Source organism: Cynocephalus volans, chromosome 4 (genome assembly GCF_027409185.1).
Source record: "Cynocephalus volans isolate mCynVol1 chromosome 4, mCynVol1.pri, whole genome shotgun sequence".
NCBI classification, from domain to species: domain Eukaryota; kingdom Metazoa; phylum Chordata; class Mammalia; order Dermoptera; family Cynocephalidae; genus Cynocephalus; species Cynocephalus volans.
The window spans coordinates 116,038,379-116,060,991 of NC_084463.1; the positions used below are offsets into that span (position 1 = coordinate 116,038,379).

At 35.5% G+C, this 22,613-nt stretch overlaps 1 protein-coding gene across 16 annotated transcripts in view; it reads right to left on the reverse strand.

The window, feature by feature from the left end:
- The window catches only part of SOX6 (SRY-box transcription factor 6), a 638,471-nt gene that overhangs the window by 84,979 nt on the left and 530,879 nt on the right, over positions 1 to 22,613 (reverse strand). For 10 of the 16 annotated variants that reach the window (XM_063092518.1, XM_063092517.1, XM_063092516.1 and 7 more), the window contains 2 exons: positions 7,041 to 7,190; positions 1,039 to 1,264 (listed from right to left, as the gene is read on the reverse strand). In XM_063092518.1, coding sequence (XP_062948588.1) covers positions 1,039 to 1,264; positions 7,041 to 7,190 — 376 coding nt within the window. The remainder of the gene's footprint in view (positions 1 to 1,038; positions 1,265 to 7,040; positions 7,191 to 22,613) is intronic. The other 6 variants (XM_063092529.1, XM_063092525.1, XM_063092522.1 and 3 more) reach the window with 1 other exon arrangement.

A 22,613-nucleotide genomic window follows, 5' to 3' on the forward strand; every position in this document is an offset into this window, starting at 1 on the left:
TGTGTTGGTATTCATTCACTCCAGTTTTTTAAATTGAATGTCTTCTAGGTGCTAGACATTGTGCTAGGTACTTTATATGCATTTATATGCATTTTCCTCTTTTAATCTTCATAAAAACCTATGAGCTAAATTAACATTACTCCTCTTTCAGAGATTAGGAAACTAAATTTAAAAATATTAAATAATTGTCCCAGGGTCACATAGCAAGTAAGTGAAGGCTCTCAGTCCAAGCCTGTCTCATTTCAAAACCCATGCTTTTTCCTCCATACTTTTCACACAGTGAATATCCCTAGAGATACTTGGCAATACAGTTGACTCTTGAACAACACTGGTCAGAACTGTGTGAGTCCACTTATATGCAGAAATTTTCCCAATAAACACACTGAGAAATTTGGGCTTAGGTATGTCACAAATACCCAATATCTGTTGGTAAGTAGCCTACCTAACAGTAGGCTTTTAGCAGTTAAGTTGTTAAGTTTGGGGGAGTCCAAAGTTATACTTGAATTTTCAACGGTATGGGGCTCGGTGCCCCTAACCCCCATGTTGTTCAAGAGCCAGTTGAATATGAGGGAGTACAAGGGGCCAGAGGATCACGAAGACATATCTTCCTAGATATCAATTTTATTTCATATGTTATTTAAGTGTGTCATTCATATTTGTTTCAATGCAAAACTAACAGGAGAAAAGATGTACAATTCACATGCATTTTTAAAAGAAAATATAAAATTTCAAAAAAACTTTAGGCTTTTGACAGGGAGTGATGAGGCCAGGTCCTCAGGCCCTTGGAGAGTTACTTCAGTGGCAAAGCACTGACCAAACACAGAAAATCCTAAGTCAATGATTTCTTGGATCTAATTCATCATCATCTAAAGAGTCTATCCCACTGAGATTTATATTATGACTTTTTCCAAAAGTTCTAATCACCCAAGACACTAAATTGGTTATGTTTCTATAGAAAAGATAACAATTTTATCTTTTATTAAGGAACACTTTGGAAGCAAGGATCAGTCATCATTGAACAGGTTTGCTTTCTTTTACCTAATTCATAAGTCTCTTCCTGGTGTTGACTTTTCCATTTACCTAGAGAGGATCCTCTTCCCAAGCTTCCTCCAATGGGACTAGGGATGCTGCTTTTGTTTGGCAGATTGACAGGGCTGGTTTTGCTGGCTGGGAAGAGGCTCTGGGTGGGAGATGTTGGGGACTTTACAGGCTCTGCTGTCTTGGGTCGGGATGAGAGATTCAGCGGCTGTGCTGCTGCTTCATCCTACAAGAATTTAACATAAATAATTATTAAAAGAAAAAAAAGACAAATGAAGCACATTATCACTTAGAAAGCCACAGTTATTTTACACCTCAGAGACAATGCCACATTCTCCTACAATAATAACAAAAGAAGCTAATTATCTACCTCCTTGAAGACTCATCAGAAGGAAACCTCATTAATTTCCCTGTGTTATGCTTCTATTTACATTAACTGTGTAGTTGGATCATTCTTTTTGCCAAATTAAAATCTGAATTAGCTCACATTACAGCTTAATTTCCTAATGTGTTTTCAGGGATCTAAATTAACCTAGGGCATTTACAAAGAATTATTTAAAATTTCAGCAGCTCTGTAGCGCTTTTGTGTTATTCTCTCTGAAAAGTTCCCTGTAACTATAAATAGCCTCTGCAGCTAATTTTTTAATATATATTTTAAATCAAACAATTGCAAGTACTTTAAAAATGGAAACATGGAAAGCCTTCTTCTGATCTTCTGGGTCCCTGCCCAAGGAGCCGCATGCCACAGCAGGGCTTCTATGTGGCTTTCTGGGTGTGGGCACTCTTCATGGTCTATATTCTGGTCTCTCTATTCATGTTTAAAATTAATTTTTGCAAAGAGCAAGCATACATTATAATTATGTTTTACATACCATGCTATATACAATTTATTTTTCATGTTTAAAATGATGTCTCTTTATATTCTTTGCTGCATTTATTTACAGAATGTCTATTTTAAGACTCATGTCCTTCTACACTGAGCACAGTATTCAAATATCTGGCTTGTAACTCTAGTTTAGCTAGGAGCTTGAAAGCTAAGCTCCCTGCCTTTATTTTGTCTCATTTATCCTGCCATAAAATACCCATAGCAACATTTCCATCATTCTAGAGATTTAGTTGTAATATGAGCATATTCATTTAAATGTTCAGTTTTAAGATCTGCATTATTGTGTTCTAAAATAAAATTCTCAGTAAATGTTAACTCCTGTTTTTGCTTCTGAGAAGGCCCGGAGAACTTGCTTTTAATGTCATTGTTTAAAACACACAATAGAGTTTGGTAACAGAACATTCTCCCCCTTGGTAAACATATAACCTTGCTGTGGTGAGGTCTGTAAAAAGAGGGTCTGATACTAGATGATCTCTAAGGTCTCTTCCAGTATTAGTACATTGATTAAGGGAGAAAAAAAAGAGATGCCAGAAATACCACTTGGGAAGGAGAATTAGAAAGAGAAAATAAAAATAACATGCACAGAGAAGAGACTATGTACCAAGCACTATACTAGGTATCTTCACAAATATTAACTTATTTAACCACCAATAACTTCATAAAGCTGGGCAGTATTACTCTTACAAATTCAAATTTACAAATGGGGAAACAGTGGTCAGAATGATAAAAGTCATTGTTCAAGGCCATACATGGAGGGACAGAATTTGAATTCTAATTTATCGGACTCCAAACTTAGCCCCTTTTTCTATAAAACTACCAAGAAAATAAGTCATATGTTTGATACTGTAGTGATGCCCTAGATTTTTTTTTCTTTTTCTTTTTTTTGTCTTGGTAGGAAATAGGTCATCTGTCACACCTATGTTGCAATGTACTTTTATCTATATTTCTTGTTTCTCAAGAAACATAGTTATATCCATGATGAATGTCAAATTTATCTGATATACTTAATTATAATTTACTTCCCTTTGCTCTTAATTTTAAGAATAATGAGTTCCTGTACTAATATCTAAATAACAGTAATTTATATGCTAAGTATTCAGTTTTCTCTGTTTCTTTTACTTGAGGTTCACTGAGCTTCTAAAATATCTGATTTTAGAGTTTTCATCAAATTTGTAAAATTTTCAGCCATTACTTCTTCAAAAATAAATTTTTGTTCCTTCCTTCTCCTTCTGGGGCTCCAATTACATATGTTAGGTCATTTGATGTTGTGCCATAGTACTGACCAGTCATTTTTCTATGTGTTTCGATTTTAGAGTTTTATTGTTATGTCTTCAAGTTCACTAACCTTTTCTTCTGCAGTATATAAGCTGTTCTTAATCCCTTCCACTGTATTTTTCATCTCAAACACTGTATTTTTATCTCCAGAAGTTTAATTTAGATTTTCCATATCTTGCCTAATCATGCTCATGTTTTCCTCTATCTTCTTAAACATATGTAGTTAATAACATCTTTTTCAGTTTTCAATATGCTCTAATTCTTACTAATTTTTATAATTCAACGATTGCCACTTCTACCAACAATGCCACTGGGCATGGGCATCACCTACCAACTCCCAATTAGGTAAATCCACTGTGGCAGAGAGACTGTAGTTCCTCACAGCCTGCCCCAGCACTGACAGAAACTTTGTGCTAACCAAGCCTGGGGGTAGGGGAAATAAGAATAACCCTAGGCAAGAATGCCACAAATTCCCACTGTTCTTGCATATAAGAAGCACAAATGTTTTCTCAGCTTCTATATGTCTTTGGTCAATTTCCAGAGCGCTGAAATGATTATTTTTGTTAATTTGTGCAGCTTCACTGCTGATTTTATTTTTACCAATTTTATTCATTTTGTCAGTTTTGTTGATTTTATTTTATGTTTGCCAATTTTGTCTGCTCTCTATAAAGCAATAGCTTTTTAGAAAGCAGATTTGCCTACCTTCTTACTTGGTTCTAGTTGGAAGTCTCCTGTAATAGCTATTTTTACTGTTTTATCTACCAATTCTATCATCTGAGTCATTTAGAGATCTGTTCCTGTCGATTGATTTTTCTTCTCATTATTCAATTTTCTTGCTTCTTTGCAAGCCTGGTAATTATTGAATGGATGCACATATTGTAAATTTTATATTGCTGGGTGCTGGAGTTTATGTATTTCTTTAAATATCTGTGGACATTGCTTTTGAGACACAAAACAATTTGATTCTTTCTAGGCTTACTTTTAAACTTTGTTAGGCAGGTTCAGAACAGCCATTAGTCTAGGGATAACCTGGCCCCACTACTGAGGTAATACTCTTCTGGGGACTCTATCCGATGCCCCATGTATGAGATCTTTCCACTCTGGCTAATGGGAATGCAAACCATTCCCAATCTTTTAAGAACCTTGCAATTGTTTTGCCTCATACATTCTGGTGTTTCCCTGGCCTCAGGCAGTTTCCTCACAAGCAAGTGCTGGTCAGTATTTCACTAAATACTCAGGGGAACTATCTGCAGATCTTCAGGGATCTCTTCCTGTGCAGCTCTCTCCTCTCTGGTAGCCTCACACATTCTATCTATATCAGCATCTGTAAACTCTGAATTTTATCTCTATATCCAAGGAGCCTGCCAAGTCTCCTACACAGTTGCCTGGAAACTCTCTACACAGTGAGCTGGAATAACTGGAGTGTTTGCCCCACTTATTTCTCTTCTCTCAGGAATCACTGTCCTGTACTCTCTTTGTAAATGTCTGAAAACCATTGTTTTATATAGTTTTGTCCTGAATTTTAGTTGCTTAAGCTGGGTAAGTAAATCTGATCCCTGTTCCTCCATCATTGTTAAAAATGGAAATTCTCTAGGTGTTTGGTTAGGATCTCTCTCAGTATACAACTAGGCATTTCAAAAACCATTAAAACTACCACACCATCTCCTTCATTACCATCACGAGCATCATCATCATCACTATAGTAACATTTCTGGAATACTCGCAATATGCACAAGGATGTATTAGCTCATTTAAAGACCCATGATAATATTAACTCCCATTTTACAGAGGAACAAACTAAGGCTGAAAGAAATTAAGTAACTTCCCCTTTTCATAGCTAGTAACAGTGGTAGAACTGGTATTTGGGCAGAAACACTCTGACTTCTGCTGTTGACAGTTACAGTAGATAAAAATTCTGGGGAAAAGAAGATACATAAGGCTTTTTGTGTTTATGTTTATTTTTGTTACCTTTAGCATACTTTGCCCTATGTCACACTTGAATTTAAAATAAGTGGTCATGTTATATACAGAGGGAATGCAATGAATATAGAAAAAAACATAAGAAATTTTGGTGACCATAAGTCTTTCAATTAGCAAACTATGAGATTATTTTCAGAACTTCCTTAATAATAGACAGAAGCTATTTCATTTTTTAATTTAAAACATTTGCTTTACATCTTGGTCTATTTATTTTTACACACATATAGCATAAACAACCTAATAAGTATAAGAAATGTGTCCTTTGTCATTAACATAAAGTATAGTCACATCAAATTATATAGAGAACTCCCTAAGAATTTGCATGTGGTCAAGTGAGTAATAAAATTCAGTTGGCCCACAAAGATGGAATGGCAAAAGCAGATATAAACTTGAATTTAACCAAGGAACATTTTACTCATCCAGTAAAGGCTTGGTTTGGTGCAGTTCCAGTTGGCTAACTTCCTTATGAAATGGCTTTTTCATGTTAAAATATTTAATACTCAATGGCTGAAGTCACTAATGTTTGATACCCTCATACTCTAACAACTATGATTAAGCAAAGTGCCTTGATTTGAGCTGTAGTGTTCTGACCCTTATTCACAAACACAAACTCTTAGAACCAAAGATAGTCTCTTTCCATAAGTGATTCTGTATTATGAGATGTAAACTGTCTATTGTCATATTCTCAATATTTCTAACAAAACCTAAATGTTCACCTACTTCTTTGGAGAATCTAAAAGAATGGGTGGCATTAAATTAATTGTTCTGGGTGTAACACAGGCAAAATTATTTCTCTTAATGATGTTCATTCACTGTTTTGATCTTTGGTATTTGAAATCCATGTTTTTAAAAGGCCTTTCTGAAATCTCAAAATTTCTATCTGTAAATTTTAGAAAACAAAACAATACCAGTGAGTGTATAGAATCCAATGATGAGTTTTATTTGTCTCAGCTGTTTCCCATGTGAAAATTTAATAACTGCAAAATTTCTCCAAATGCAGTACTTTCGTCACGTTACAATAAAGCGTCTATCCTTAGCATACCCCACCAAGTAGATAAGTCATTTATACAAAACAATTGTTTCTCCGAACTGTTTGAGTTTGGCAATTAAATATAGAAAGCAAACACAATCATAAAAACCAACCAGTACCACCTATAGGTACCAGCTGCAGCACAAAGTTGAAATGGCTCATCAATTTCCCTCTGTCGCCAAGTGTCTTCTGGCGGCCCAGTTTCAAGACACTGAAAATCAGTGAGGAAAGGCATCTATTATTGTCCCAGCCATAACTTGAGAAGCCTGTTTATCCTATGACATGGTATGGTATCAAGAGCATGATTAGTCAATGACACCACTCATTCCTCAGAGCCCACATTTGTAGCTAGATTTGAAGGAGAAACCTTCATCAACAAACCATATAAAGTCCAACATTTGATTCTTTTTTGTCCCCTTTTCTAAATCTAAGGTTCCAAGATCCTCCTTCTCTGGTACTATAAGTTGGCTCCCCACCTGTTTAAGGAACATAGAGAGAAGTGTCAGAAGTCTATGACAAAGACTGGCAATAAAACCATGGCCATTCATGCCAATGAACGTTAAAAAATAAAAGCCAGAATCCAAAGGGGAAAAACTCCTGAGAAGTGAGCTTGCAGATTTAGGTAAAGGTCTCACAATACAGCACTATTGTTATCAAAAAGGAAACACCTGTTTCTCAATGTTCAATCATGAAATTTACCATAAAGAGGAGCATTTGGGGTTCCTTTATGTTGTTATGCTTCCTGCTGTTTATTCCCAACACAGCCTGGTTTGCTACCTTTCTTGTGAAGCTATTTTCCAAACTGTTTCCACAATCCTGCAAAGCAAGTACCTTAACTTGAGTTACAGGGCTGGTCCCTCTCTTTTCATTTTTTATCCCAGTAGGTGAGACTGCCCCTGCTGTGTTCGGTGGCTGTGGAGTCGATGGCATCTTTGCTCCAGGTGACACCTGCATGCTGGCCAGCTGAGCGGCATAGAGCTGCTGCAAAACAGGGAAGACAAACATTGATCTCTTTAAATGCAGCTGAAATGGAGTTTAGAAAGAAAAAAAAAAAAAAAACACCAACTTACCGTATTGTTAGATAACTATTTCTCTGACAGCCTTGCCATTTATTTTTCACTATTTTATAAAGAGGAAAATAAGAGAAACTAAATAATGTCACAGAAAGAAAGAGCACTGGCATAGGAGCCACAGTTCTGTACCTGGTCCTTCTAGCAATACCTTTATGACCCTTGACCTGATCTCTCTAGAACTAACGGTTTCTTCAATTGTACCAAAAAGAGTTTGACTAAGTAGTTTTGTCTCTAAGAAACTTGCTAATGTCTAAAATCTTTATAAAAAGTTCTTTAAACGTCTGGTATATCCAGTCATGTAATTTTAATATTCAGGAACTAAGAAACTAACCTGAACTTTCCTAGGGATTCCTGAAAGAAGTACACCATTCTTCTTTCAGCACTGACCAAGCTTCTCTGGGGATTCTGGTCTTTCTGGATAATGAGTGGTGCCCCAAGACCCCTGGGGCTCAATGGCAGTCACTCTTTTCTTAGGGTCTTATTTCTAGGTACCATATAACATAATCCTCAAGGGAATATGGCCAGATTTGTAGCAATTAAAGAAACAAAAATTAAAAAACCAAGCTTCTTTTTCCCAGCACAGGAACCACCCACTTGCTTCTCAACCCAAACCAGGTAACAAAGTGCTTCCTTCATGCCCCAGAACAGATCACCTGGTTCCTCCTCAGGTCCTGCCTTTGCTTGGGACTCTAGTTTTATCCTCATTATATTCCCATTGCTGTTTCATGGCCTTTTCTGAAGTATTTCCTGCAGTTCTCTCTGGCAAACCAACGATCTTCTTACTTATTCTATGTGCTCAGCTTTAAAGGGTTCCTCTTCCCTGAGACACAATAAGCAGACATTATAAACCTTACAATTTATCGACCTCAAAATACGCTGATTTTGCTGAATTAGGGCCAAAGACTGAAAGACAGGTGAGCCAATCTCTTTTTATCTAATTTTAATTTTTATCAAAGTAATTTGTTCACATAGTTTCACAAGTTCAATAGTACTTTAAGGCTTAAAAGCAAATAAAAAACAAAACAAAAACAGCATGGCCAACATGTACAGTGCACAGCTTGCACAGCCATGCATAATAGCTTGGTTTTTCCACATAGGCTTCTCCCTACCTCACTTCCTCCTCTGTGGAGACCAGTCCCTTCAATTTATGTAACTGTTCTGACTGGTATTTATCTACTTACTTGTAAATGCTTATACTGTTAGATTCTTATCCGCCTACTTCATATAATGGAAGACGAACGTTTAGCCCCTTACATCAATCACCAATCCCCCATGTGCTCCCATGCTTCCCTTCCTAATCTCTCAATGTTAGTCTCTATCACAAATTTTAAAATTAATGTTAACTGTTTTACATTATTCTATGAAGATACTATTCATAGTTGAGGTATGTAATGAACTATGTTTAATTTTGTCTTTCTCAACTTTTTATTTTGTTAGATTTAATAGTTGCCTCATTTTTTGTTTTCTTAATTTTTTATGTAACTATCGCTAATTCCCAAACTCTCCAAGAGATGAGTAAAACTCTACACAACATGGTTGCATGTATCAGGCAATCTGTATATCCTATTTTTTCCCCTGGAGACATCCTTCTTGGAAATCTCTGTGTTCCTACTCCAATCTGAACTGGTTTATTCTTTAGGCCTTCTGCAGATCTATGATACTCGGAATTCCTTTTGCCTCTCCTGTACTGGATTCCCTGTTTCCTGTTCTAATGTTTTCCTCTCTCTTAGTTAACTGTCTCTTTTTGGTAGGGCACATCCTCCAGGAGCATCCTGAGAAAGGTGAATGTGAGGTTAATTTTTTAGGAACTAACATTTCTGGAAAATGCTATTATTACATTCCACTCCTTTGATTATATAGAATTCTAAGTTAAAAATAATTCTCCCTCAGAATTCCAAACATATTAATCTGTTGTCTTCTTATTCTTGTTGCTGAGAAAGTCTGATGTCATTCTGATTCCTGGTCCTTTGCATGTAATCTCCTCTGAGAGCATTAGTATCTTCCCTTGATACTAAGTGTTTTGAAATTTCACTACAATATCCTTCTCCTTCTGTTGACTTTTATAGAAACTCAGTCAGCTCTTTCAATCTGTAAACTCATGTCCTTCAATTCTAGGAAACTTTTTTGGTATTTTTCATTAGCAATTTTCTCCCCTTTGTTCTCTTTCTTGGACTCATATTAGATAAATGTCAAACTTCTTTAATAACCCTATACTTTTCTTATTTTTTCATTCTATTTGCCACTCTTTGACCTTTTGTTATACTCCATGACAGGTTTTTTTCAACTTTATCTTCCAAGACTTCTATACATTTTTAAAAATTTCTATGATAGTTTTAAGGGTACTCTTTTGTTTGACTGTTTCTTTTTATATCATCCTGTTCTCTATTCCATTTGATAATATTAACTATAAGTTTGGGATATGTTTTTAAAGTTTTCTGTTCTCTACATTATCATCTCTCTTTTCTTCCAAGCTCTTTGAGCTCTTTTATATTAGGGGCTTTTATAAAGTGTCTTGTATTCATTGACTGTTTATTCAAACATAAGAGTGATATGCTCAAAAGCTGACTGGAAGGTCTACAGATGGGGGTAGACTTATTGACTGATGGGCTTCAGTATAAAGTAATGATGCAGAAAGTCAACTTTTTCATTAGGGAATTCCAAATGTTAGTATCTATAAGGTGTTTCTCTTACACTAAACCATTTTCTTTTCTTTTCTTTTCTTTTCTTTTATTTTATTTTTTTAGCTGGCCAGTAAGAGGATCTTAAACCTTGATCTTGGTGTTACAAGGTGGTGCTCTAACCAACTGAGCTAACCAGCTCAGTTGACATTTATCTAATATGAGTTCAGCACTAATAGACCATTTTCTGAGAGAAATATCTTCCAGTTCTTGCCTTGGTTGGTGTACAGATTTGCATGCCATCATTAGATCCAAGAAGGAGAAAAGCAGCTAGGGGATCTCGGGATCTCACTGTCTGGTCTATTAGGTAGCCTCTCTGTTTTCAAAATGGCATCATCACTATTCTCGGCTATGCCTAATGTTCTCAGGATAAAAACCTCTCAAGTACAACTTTTCAGTAGAATAAACTTCCAGGCTTTTGCCAGGTTACATGCTAGATGGAGGGGGATTGGGCAGGGATGGGTAGTTGCCCGGTTGCATAAGGTTAGGGAGAAATCATCTTATGTCTATTTCCAACTAGTCATACTGTCTACAGTTCCACCCTGCACCCCTGCCCTCAGTGATACACAATGCCTTCAATTCCTAAGCATTTCAAAGGTTCAGCTCCTAATTGGGTGTGATTCTTTTTGGTTTTACACTCTTAAAGCTTAGGTATCAACTTTCTCTTTTTTCTGAAGACAGTTACAACTCATCTGTCCATTGTTCATATTCCAAAAATATTTTTGTCTTTTTCTATTTCTACTTGAAGGGCTACACGTATAATCCTTCTGTTGATTTATTAGGATTTGAGTGAAACTGGCAATAAATGAATGTGTTAATCTACTATGGTTAACCAGAAGTCAGATACTACAATCTTAACACTATTTAATGCTTAAAAACTTTATTCAAATATTTTCTTTTCTTCTTATAATCAGGATTAAGCTATTACCTTGATAGTCACATTTCTATTCTAATAAATAGAAAGCTTCCTAGTTCATCAGCCACAGAGAAAATAGCTCAAACTTTGCCATATTAGTAGGAGAGAAAAAACAAGTGGTTTATATATAATTTCCAGCATTACTATCACTCAGATGGACAAATAAAAAAAATTACAGTAATCAAAAACAGACCTTTCAGCACATATAATTAAATGAAAGCTTAATAAAGAATATTTTGCAAGAGCCAGATGTGCTTATGTCATGATTGTTGCTTTCTTTGGAACAATTTTTCTAATATAACAAGCCTCTAAAGAAATTAAAGTTTCATAATTCTGTATGCAATGACTCAGTGGCAAGAAAAATTCCCAAGTAAGAGTAAGTCAAACTGGTACAACTTAAGCAGAAAAAAAAAGATGCCTTTTTTTTAATACTATTATATTATTTCCTTAGAATTCAGCCAGGTGTCTTCAAAAGGGGAGCAGGTGAAGCTTCTGAAAAATTTTTGCTTGAGTTAGTCTAGTGAAGAAAAGTTCTGTACTGAGTGGAGTAGAGATGGTTAGGAGTTGAAAAAGGGTTGGCTATAGTAGCTGTTATCATCTTAGAGATGCAAGAATTCTTAGACATCATCTGTCTTCAATTTACCTAATAATTCAAAAATCAAAAGAAAATTCAATTTTGGTCAATCTTGAGTCCTTCAGGTAACTACAACGAGTGAAAAATACAGGAAAACAAATCTTTGGAGGCTAATCTATTCTTTTTAAGATGACTAAATTCAGGGATCCTTCAAATTTATTGAGCAATACAGTTGCTTTTTAGAAATACGGCAGTGTTAATTGCTTCCTCCAAATCTCCAATAATCATTTAGATTGTACCTAAGAGAAGCAAGACCCCACAAACTCTGAGATTCCTCTGAGCTAGTTCTCGTGAGTCATGATTACTAATACTTTAGAGGCAGGGAGAAGGATAGCCACATTCCATAAAACTTACAAAGCTGGATAAACTGGACAGTAGAATATCAGGTAAGATTTAGTAGAATGAGCCTTGAAATAAAAATCAGAAAATGGAATCCAATGAAAAGATAGAAGGTACTCATGAAAATTAAAATACTTATATTCTAACAAATGATTTTAGTTATAAATATTCTCATCAGATTAAGGATTTTAAATTTGACTTGGATAATAATAATGTCATTCATTGAATAAGTTTATAAAACAATTTCACAGTTCACCTTCTAAGCTAATATCAATTGAATGTGTATTCTATGTGCAAGGCTCTATGCTAGGAGCTGAGGAGGATTAAAAGTGTTGGACCAAACATATAGCTCTGGAGGGGATATATAATGTAATATCCTTAAACACTTGCTTTTCACCTTTCTTGTGGTGCTTATCACTTCCTTTTAACCTTGTGTCCAGTTATGCATATATATCTTATTATGCTTGATAGACTGGAAGCTTATTGAAGATGTAATCAATCTAAGTATTTTTGAATGCCTAGCACCAAGAATGGTGCCTTGTAAATAACAAAAAATCAATAGTTTCTGAATTAATATACTATATAAAATCATTGTGTGTTAGGAAGGAGAGATAGTGCTATAAATGAGGCAACAGAAGTGGTATGTGATTATATTCACTATGTATGCAATCAATTATTTTATGGTGTTGAGTTAAAAAAAAAATAGGGAAGTAAATTCAGGCCAAGTTAAATTACATTGTTTCACAAGAAATGATTGCTTTGAAGTAATTGTTAAAATGTTGCCTAAATAGCTGCTCAGTCCTAAACTTTTCTAATACAAATTATACTGTTTGAGTAGTAACAGCTTTAGTTAGAAAATCCCTTTGCAGACTAAAGGTTTAGAAAGGAAAAAGGTTAAACGTCGATTCACTATTACATAAGGGTTTACAAAAATGTCATTCCCCATAGGATTCCCAGATCATAGTTCACAATTATAATGATGATAATAATGAATATTCATTCCTAAACACAGATGAGTTTTTAAAAAAATCAACAATATAGTAAAGCTTAGCCAAAGTCCCATAAACATTTAAACTTTGGTGAAGACTGTTTTATAAATACAGATCCTTCCATTTCAATTTTGAGAAATGCTCAGTAATTGTTTGGGTTATTGAATTGTTTCTTTATCCAAGATATATAAAAGAAACATCAGTGCGTACATGTAGAGATGAACCTAGCTAAATTTTTTTTCAAAATTATAAATTTACTCATATTTTATAGGAGCACTTTAAGAAATGCTTTTACTTTATGGCTAAAAATGTATTTATTATTAGCAGCTATAATAAAGTAGTTAGCATTAAAAATTTGCAAGCTGAAAAATGACATACTTACTACATAGAACAGAAAGAGTCTTAACAGATTACTTAGGCTTGTCTGATCTCCTCATTCCACTTAATCAGCTGAGGTCTACTGAGTAGAAGTAACTTGCCCCAAATCATATAATTAGTTAGTATTGTAGCTAGAAGAAGAGCTCTCTAGCTCTCACTCCAAAAATTATCATAATATCATTTAAAGTAGAAATGGGTATATGATAAACCAACCTTTGCATCTTTCAAGCACATTTCCAGCATTGATGAATTTGTTCAATGACGAATTTTTGTTAAATACTTATTACCTAAACACTGGGCTAAAAACTGGAGATACAACAACAACCAACTCAGAAATGGTCCCTGCCTTAATGGAGCTAACTAGAAAAACTGATACTAAGTAAATGCTAGAGAGTAACTGTGAAACTATCGTTGGGATAAGTGCTGAGAAAAAAAACACAGGATGTCAAGGGACCATCTAACAAAGGTATTTAACATAGTCTGGAAGATCAGAATAGCTTCTCTAAGGAAGCAGAGGTTTGTGTAAGAATTATCCAGGTCAAAAGATTGATAAACAACACTCTAAAAGAAGAAACATCAAGTATTATGGCTCTGAGGTGGAAAAGAAGGCAAAATTTTCAAGGAAACTAAAAAAGACCAATGTGGTAGGACTGTTGAGTGAGAGCAGAGTGGCATGAGAAGAGGCTAGAAAAGAGTAGAGTTTTATAGGCATGCCTTAGTCTGTTCAGGCTTCTACAGTAAAATGTCATAAACTGTGTGGCTAATAAACAACAAAAATGTATTTCTCATGGTGCTGGGAAGTCCAAGATCAAGGTGCCAGAAGATTCCATGTCTGGTGATGCACTGCTTTCTCACAGGTGGCTTGTCTTCTCACTATAACCTCACATGGTAGAAGTGGTGAGGGGTCTCTCTCAGGCCTTTTTTATAAACTAATCCCATTTATGCAGGCTCCACATCCACAGCCTAGTCACCTCCCAAAGGCTCTCTTCCTGATACTATCACTTTGGGTGTAAGGATTTCAACATATGATTTTTAGTGGGACATAAATATTTAGACTATAGCAAGGCCACATTAATAATTTCAGAATTCATCCCAAGAATAGAGGTATTTAGAAAGAATGATGAACTAAAATCAGGAAACATAGACTCTTTTTAATGTTTTACTACTAACTCATTGACCAACCTTTTAAACAAATTGTACTAAGAATGCCCTATGAAAATCTCACAGATCCACAAATACATACTTCTGATAATGTTTTCAGAGTTCTTTGTACTGAGATTAGCCTTAAAAATAAACCTGTCTTAAGCAGTAGGTCCTACCAATCAAATTCAGCCTTACAGTGATATTGTTGAGTATCTGCCAGTGTAGAAACTGGTCTATGGCAGAACCTAAGAAATATTGTGTCAGAAAGTCATGTTACACAACTATTGTATTTGGGAATAGAAGCATGCGTTGTCCCTGTATAGCTAAATGGATGTCAAATTGTAATAGGTAGTGTCACAGAGTATTTATATTTACCCTAGTTTGAAGTATATACTTTTATACCTGCAACAAAATCATGGAAGATCTCCAAAGGAGACTGCCACAGAGAAAAAGTACAAGGTCTTTCTCCTCATAATCATATGATTTTCACATAACCACATAGCATAACCAGTCATCCAGTCATCCAATCATCACCCCATTCGTTCATGTGTTAATTCAACAAATATATATTGAGCACTAACTCAGTCAGGCACTGTGCTAGGTATTTTATATTTATTATATTATTTAATCTTTACCATTATTATATCAGATAGGAATTATTATCCATTTTAGAGTATCTCACTTTTAACCCTATGTTCTTTCTGCTTTCAAAATTAAATTATTTTAAACAAGTTATACAGTGAATCACAATAAGATCTATTTCTTCTCCTCAGCCACTAGATAAGAGTCATTGTCCAAGGACAGGAGAGATTGTGATGTGACTGCTATTCTGAGCTCTCAAATAGCAAATTGTATTTCCAGATGTCTTACCCTTTCTAAAGCATCATTTCACAATCTTCAAATGGAGAATGAAAAGCTAATAGTACCACAAGCCACCTTAAAAAAGTAAGGGTCACCATTTCAATCAACAAAACTCCCTTCTTCAACCAATCTTTGAGCCATAACAGAAGACACCTAAAAAACCTTCTTTGTTTGTTTGTTTTCTGGGAAGATGGCAAACTAGAGGCAGCCATCCCTCACCTCTAAATGCAAAGAAAGTCCAAAGCAACAAGAAGATAGTCACCTGTAGAGTACAGTGTCTAGGAGAAAACAATGGAATTCAGCAAAACAATGAGGAAAACCCCCAATATTTGGCAACTTGAGACAGCAACATAGAAAGACAGGGAAAGCACCCAAACGAGACTGGCATGGAGGTTGGAAAGACACTGCACTGCTGGGACAAGGTAAGCAGGGGGTCAGCAGCCAGCACTCCCAATGTAGATGCCTGTAAATCAGGCTACAGAGGAAAGGTGCAGTACTCATGGACAGTGAGGCAAGAGCCTACATGACTGTATTTTTCAAGAGGGAAAGTACACTCTGAGTCCTGCCCTACCACCCTCCATCCCAAGATGCTACTGGACATTGCCATTTTGGGATAGGAGACAGGAGACTCAGAGTCCTGCCAACCCAGTGGAAGAGTGTGGGGGGAGTGTGCAGGTTGCTGGGATCCACACCTTTCTTCCCCTTAAGAGCTTAGAGCCCTGCACAGCCCAATGGGCCCCACCCCCTGCCTCAGCAGGCAGCCATCAGGAGTGTGCCAGTCCACTGTGCCAGTTGGTCAACTGGATCCAAACCTACCTTCTTCAGGAGTTCAGAGTTCCACCTGACACAGCCTGCACCAGTAGAGGGGGTGGAGGGAGAAGCGGCACCTACTGCTGCTGTCTATCAATATAGAACAATTCTACAGGGAAGAGTCTCTCTTCTCAAAAACTACTCCAAAAGTTAAAAGAAAAAACTACACTACCAGATGCCTAGACATCAATGCAGAAATATGAGAAGCATGAAAAAAAACAGGGAAAAATGACTCCCCCAAAAGAAAACAATAATTTTCCAGTACAAGACCCCAAATAAGTGGAAACTGGTGAAATGCCTGAAGAGGAATCCTAATGGCAATCTTAAGGAAACTCAACATGATGCAAGAAAAAAACAGAAATCATAACGAAGGAGGAAAAAACAAAACAAAACAGGACATATATGAGAAATGCTACAAAGAGAGTAACCATAAAAGAGAATTAAGTAAAATCCTGGAACTGAAGAATTCATTCAATGAAATAAAAAATACAATCAAGAGCTTAAACAACAGGCTAGAATAAGCAGAAGAAAGAATTTCTGAACTAGAAGACAGGCTTTTGAATTAACCCAGTTGGACGAAAAAAAAAAGAAGAAAGAATTTTAAAAAATGAGGAAAGCCTATAATATCTACCAGATAAACTTAAGCCTACAAACATCCATATTATGGGTGTACTGAAGGCAAAGAGAAAGGAAAAGGCATTAAAAGCCTACTTAATAAATAACAGCAGAAAACATCTCAAGTATTGGGAGAGATATGGTCTCCCAGATCCAAGAAGCTCAAAGATCCCCAAACAGATTCAATCCAAAAAGGACCTCCTGAAACACATTTTAGTCAAATTTTCAAAAGTCAAAGACAAAGAAAGAATTCTAAAAACAGCAAGAGAAAAGAGTCAAATCACCTATGAAGGAATCCCCATCAGACAAACAGCATACTTCTCAACAGAAACCTTACAGGCCAGGAGAGAGTGGGATGATAGATTCAATGTGCTACAAGAAAAAAACTGCCAGCCAAGAATAATATACCCAGCAAAACTATCCTTAAGAAAAGAAAGAGAAATAGTATTTTTCCCAGACAAACAAAAACTGCAGGAGTTCAACACAACAAGACTGGCCCTACGTGAAATCCTCAAGGGAGTCCTACCTCTGGAATCAAAAGACTGATAATTATCATCATGAACACATGAGAAAGAATGAAAAACACTCATAGAGAAGATATGCGAATGCTAAAGAAAAGAAAGTGTATCTTATCACTACAAAACAGAACAAAACAAAAACACCAAACAGCAAAGACAGACAATAAAAGGAAATGAAAGGAACAAAAGAAATATAAAACAACCATTAAAAAAAAAATAAAATGGCAGGCGTAAGGCAATACCTTTCAATAACAACCCTGAATGTGAATAGATTAAATTCCCTCTGTAAAAGATGTAGACTGGTTGAATGGATGAAAAAACTATACCCAACTATATACTGCCTGGGAGAAACTCACTTCACCAATAAACACACACATACACTAACAGTGAAGAGATGGAAAAAGATATTCCATGCAAATGGAAACCAAAAATGGCCAGGAGGTGCCATAGTTATAACAGATAAAATAGACTTTAAACCAAGAACTGTAAAAAAAAGACAAAGAAAGTCATTATATAAGGATAAAAGGATCAATGCTGCAAGAAGATATAACAGTCATTAATGTACATGTACCCAACATCAGAGCACCAGATATATAAAGCAAATGTTATTGGATCTACAGAGAGAGATAGTCCCCAATGCATTAATATTTGGGGACCTTAACATGCCTCTCTCAGCAATTGACAAATCACCAAGACAAAAAATTAGCAGAGAAATGTTAGATTTAAATGACACTTTAGCCCAAATGGACTTGCCAGACATTTACAAAAGATTTCTCCAACAACTACAGAATATACATTTTTCTCATAAGCACACAGATCATTCTCCAGGACAGACCACATGTTAGGACACAAATCAAGTCTCAACAAATTTTAAAAGATTGAAATCATATCAAGTATTTTTTTAGAACACAATGGAATAAAACTAGAAATCAACAACAAGCAAAACTTTGGAAACTATACAAATAAATGGAAATTAAACAACATGCTCCAGAATGACCAATGCGGCCAAAGAAGAAATAAAGCAGGAAATCAAAAACTCCTTGAAACAAATGAAAATACAAACACAACTTACCAAAACCTATGGGATACTGCAAAAGCAGTATTAAAAGGGAAGATTATTTGCTTGTCGTGTCAACTTCAAGGAATTGTAATTGTTATGTCTTCTTCTCCCCCCCCCGGTTTTTTTTTTTTTTTTTTTTTTTTTTTTTGTGTGTGTGTGTGTGTGTGTGTGTGTGTGTGTGTGTGTGTGAATTTATTTATTTATTTTTATCTCACACCAGTAAGTGAGAACATGTGGTATTTCTCTTTCTGTGCCTGACTTGTTTCACTTAATATAATTCTCTCAAGGTCCATCCATGTTGTTGCAAATGGTAGTATTTCATTCTTTTTTATAGCTGAGAAAAGACATTGTTGGGTGGGAGGGGGGAGAGGGAGGAGGGAGGGAGGTTTTGGTATTGGGCCACAATAATCAACCACATTGTATATTGTTAAAATAAAATTTTTAAAAAATTAAATTAAATTAAATTAAAAATAAAAAATTTTAAAAAACCTTTGTTGTTTGACAAACTTCTCCAAAAAAAAAAAAGGGAAGATTATTGCAATAAGCACTTACATCAAAAAAGTTGAAAGATCCTAAATAAACCAATGTTACACCCTCAAGGAACTAGAAAAACAAGAACAATCCAATCCCAAAATTAGTAGATGGAAAGAAATAAAGATAGAGCAGATCTAAATGAAATAGAGACCCCCCCCAAAAAAATGATACAAAAGATCTATGAAACAAAAAGTTGGTTTTTTTGAGAAGACAAACAAAACTGATAACCATTAGCTAGACTAACCAAGAAAATAAGAGAAAAGACCAAAATATCAAAAATCAGAAATGAAAAAGGAGACATTACAACTGATTCCACAGAAATACAAAGAATCAATAGTGACTATTATGAATAACTATACAGAAATAAATTTGAAAATCTAGAGGAAATGGATCAATTTCTGAACACATACACAGTACCAAGAATGAACCAAGAAGAAATGGAAAACCTGAACCAATAATCAGTAACAGGATTGAATCAGTAATCAACGGTCTCCCAACAAGAAAAGCCCAGAACTGGATGGCTTCACTGGTGAATTCTACCAAACTTCCAAAGAAGATTTAATGCCAGTTCTTCTCAAACTATTCCAAAAAATCACAGTAGAGGGTATTCTCCCAAACTCATTCTATGACATCAGCATTACCTTGATAGCAAAACCAGACAAAGATACAACAACAACAACAACAAAACTACAGGCCGATAACCTTGATGAACTTAGATACAAAAATTCTCAACAGACTCTGATATCTTGCCTCTGTACCACCTCTAGGACCTTTTCCAAAAAAAAAAAAAAAAAAAATCTTAACAAAGTGTTAGCAAACAGCTAACATGAACAGCACATTAAAAAGATAATACACCATGATCAACTAGGCAAGAAAAAGAAATAAAGGGTATCCAAATTGGAAAAGAAGTCAAATTGTCCCTGTTTACAGATGACATGATCTTTTATATAGAAAAATCTAAAGACCCCACCAAAAAAAAAAAAAAAAACTCTTAGAGCTGATAAATTCAGTAAAGTTACAGGATATAAAATCAACATACAAATGTCAGTAGTGTTTCCATAGTGTTTCTATACATCAGAAACGAACAGGAAAAAAAAAATCAAGGAAGCAATCTCATTTAAAACAGCTACTAAAAATATAATAGCTAGAAATTTTTTTCTGCTATTTACAATAGCTAGGAATAAATCTAACCAAGAAAGTGAAACATATCTACAATGAAAACTACAAAACACTGACTAAAGAAATTAAAAAGGACACAAAAAGTGGAAAGACATTTCATGCTCATGGATTGGTAGAATTAATGTTATGAAAATATCCATACTACCCAAAGCAATCTACAGATTCAGTGTAATCCCTATCAAATTACCAATGACATTCTTCACAGAAAGTGAAAAAACAATCCTAACATTCATATGGAATAACAAAAGACCCTGAATAGCCGAGGCAATCCTGAGCAAAAAGAGCAAAGTGGAAGGCATTACACTAACTGACTTCAAATTATGCTACAAAGCTACAGTAACCAAAACAGCACAGTACTGTTATAAAAACAGACACTTGGACCAATGGAACAGAATAGAAAGCCCAGAAATAAACCCATGTACTTACAGCCAATTGATCTTTGACAAAGGCTCTGCTGGGAAAAGTGGATATCCATGAAGAGAACACCAAAATTAGACCCCTATCTCTCACCATATACAAAAATCAACTCAAAATGGATTAAAGACTTAAACATAAAACCTAAAACTATAAAAATTCTAGAAGACAACACAGGGTAACTGCTCCGGGACACAAGACTAGGCAAAGATTTCATGACAAGACCTCAATGCACAGGCAACAAAAGTGAAAATAAACAAATGGGATTACATCAGACTAAACAGCTTCTGCACAGTAAAGGAAACAATCAACAGAGAGCAGACAACCTACAGAATGGGAGAAAATATCTGCAAACTATGCATCTGACAAGGGGCTAATTTTCAGAATATACAAGGAACTCACTAGTAAAAAAAAACAAATAGCCCAACTAAGAAATGGGCAAGGGAGCTCAATAGACATTTCTCAAGAAAAGTCATATACATTACCAAAAGGAATATGAAAAAATGCTCAACATCACTAATCATCAGGGAAATACAAATCAAAACCACACTGAGAAAGCATCACACCCCAGTTAGACTGGCTATTATCAAAAAGATAGAAAATAACAAATGCTGGTAAGGATGCAGAGAAAGGGGAAAACTTATACATTGTTAGTGGGACTGTAAATTAATATAGCCATTATGGAAAACAGTAGAGGTTTCTCAAATATCTATAGACAGAACTACTATAAGACCCAGGGATTCCAATACTGGGTATATACCCAAAGGAATGGAAAGCATGATGTTGAAGGAATACCTGCACCACCATGTTTATTGCAGTGCTGCTCACAATAGCAAAGATATTAGACCAATCTAAATGTCCATGGCAGATTATTAGACAAATAAAATGTGGTACATATACACAATGGAATACTACTAGTCATTTTTTTAAAAAATGAAATTCTACCATTTTCAGCAACATGGATGAGCTTGGAGAAAATTATGTTAAGTGAAACAAGCCAGACACAGAGGGAAAAAATACCCCAGGTACTCACTCATATGTGGGACCTTAAAAAAGAGAACAAGACAAACAAGCAAATAAACAAAAACAATAAGTTGAACTGCTAAAAGGAGGGAGAACTGTGATTATTAGAGGTAGGAAAGGGGAGTGGGGAGGAGGGATAGCAAAAGGCTGGTCAATGGACACAAAAGTACAGCAAGATAGGAAAAATAAGCCCAATTGGTGTACAGTCAACCCAGAAATCTATGATCAATAATGTTTTACTGCATGTAACCAAATGACTAGAAGAGATCAAATGTGCACATCACAAAGAAATGATAAGTTTTACAATGATAAATAGGTTAATTACCCTGAACAGACCAATACACATTGTATGCAGGTATTGAAATATAACTCTGTATCCCATAAATATGTACATTCAATAGGTTTGAATAAAAAATTTAAAAATAACTACATAATTTTTAAAACCTGGGTTTAATAGATTGATAAAGGTAAAAAGAACTATGCAGTGTATGGGTAGAAATAGGAGAACCTGATAAAATGGAAATTGATGGGGGCTTTAAATTGGCACCAGAATGCTCCAGCATACGGAAACCAATGGTAAAAAAGCAGGCACAACTTTACACGCTGAATTCTCTTTGGTGTAGGTTCTCCTGTGCTTTGCCATTTCAATTAGAAAGTGGCCTTTTGGAATATGGCCCAGAGAGAAAGAAAAAAAAATTCTCCCTCAAATACAACCTGCCTATTGGCCAACTCTCACCTTTATATTTACCCCCATTTGCTATAGTTTCCATGTAACATCTGGGAACTCCAGGCCTAGCCCAGCTACCCAGGTCAACAAACGCTATTCTTATGTACCACACACTATTCAAGGGGGCAATAGGAGAAGTTTGAGAAACTAAGTAGGGTAGGGTAAGGAGGCATCTTTAAGAAAATGTCATTACTTACTTGATTGATGCTGCCTAATCCCTGGCCCTAAGCCTTGCTCAGTTCTCCAGGGATATCCTGGGTTTTGCTACCTTCTCAAAACAATGCTGATAACCATTCCTCTACCTACCAAGCAAGGCGTGCTATAATGCTGGTAAAATTCGGTTGTCAGAAGGTGGAAATGGAGACAGGGATAATTAAGCAGCCTGCTTTAGTGCCTGTTTAACACAGAGAAGTGTGTCAGTAACAAGTCTTTACATATTAAAGGAGGGGTGGGGAGAGAGCTTAAAAATAATTACTTGAAAGAGATCACAGATACTCTTACTTCTCATAAACC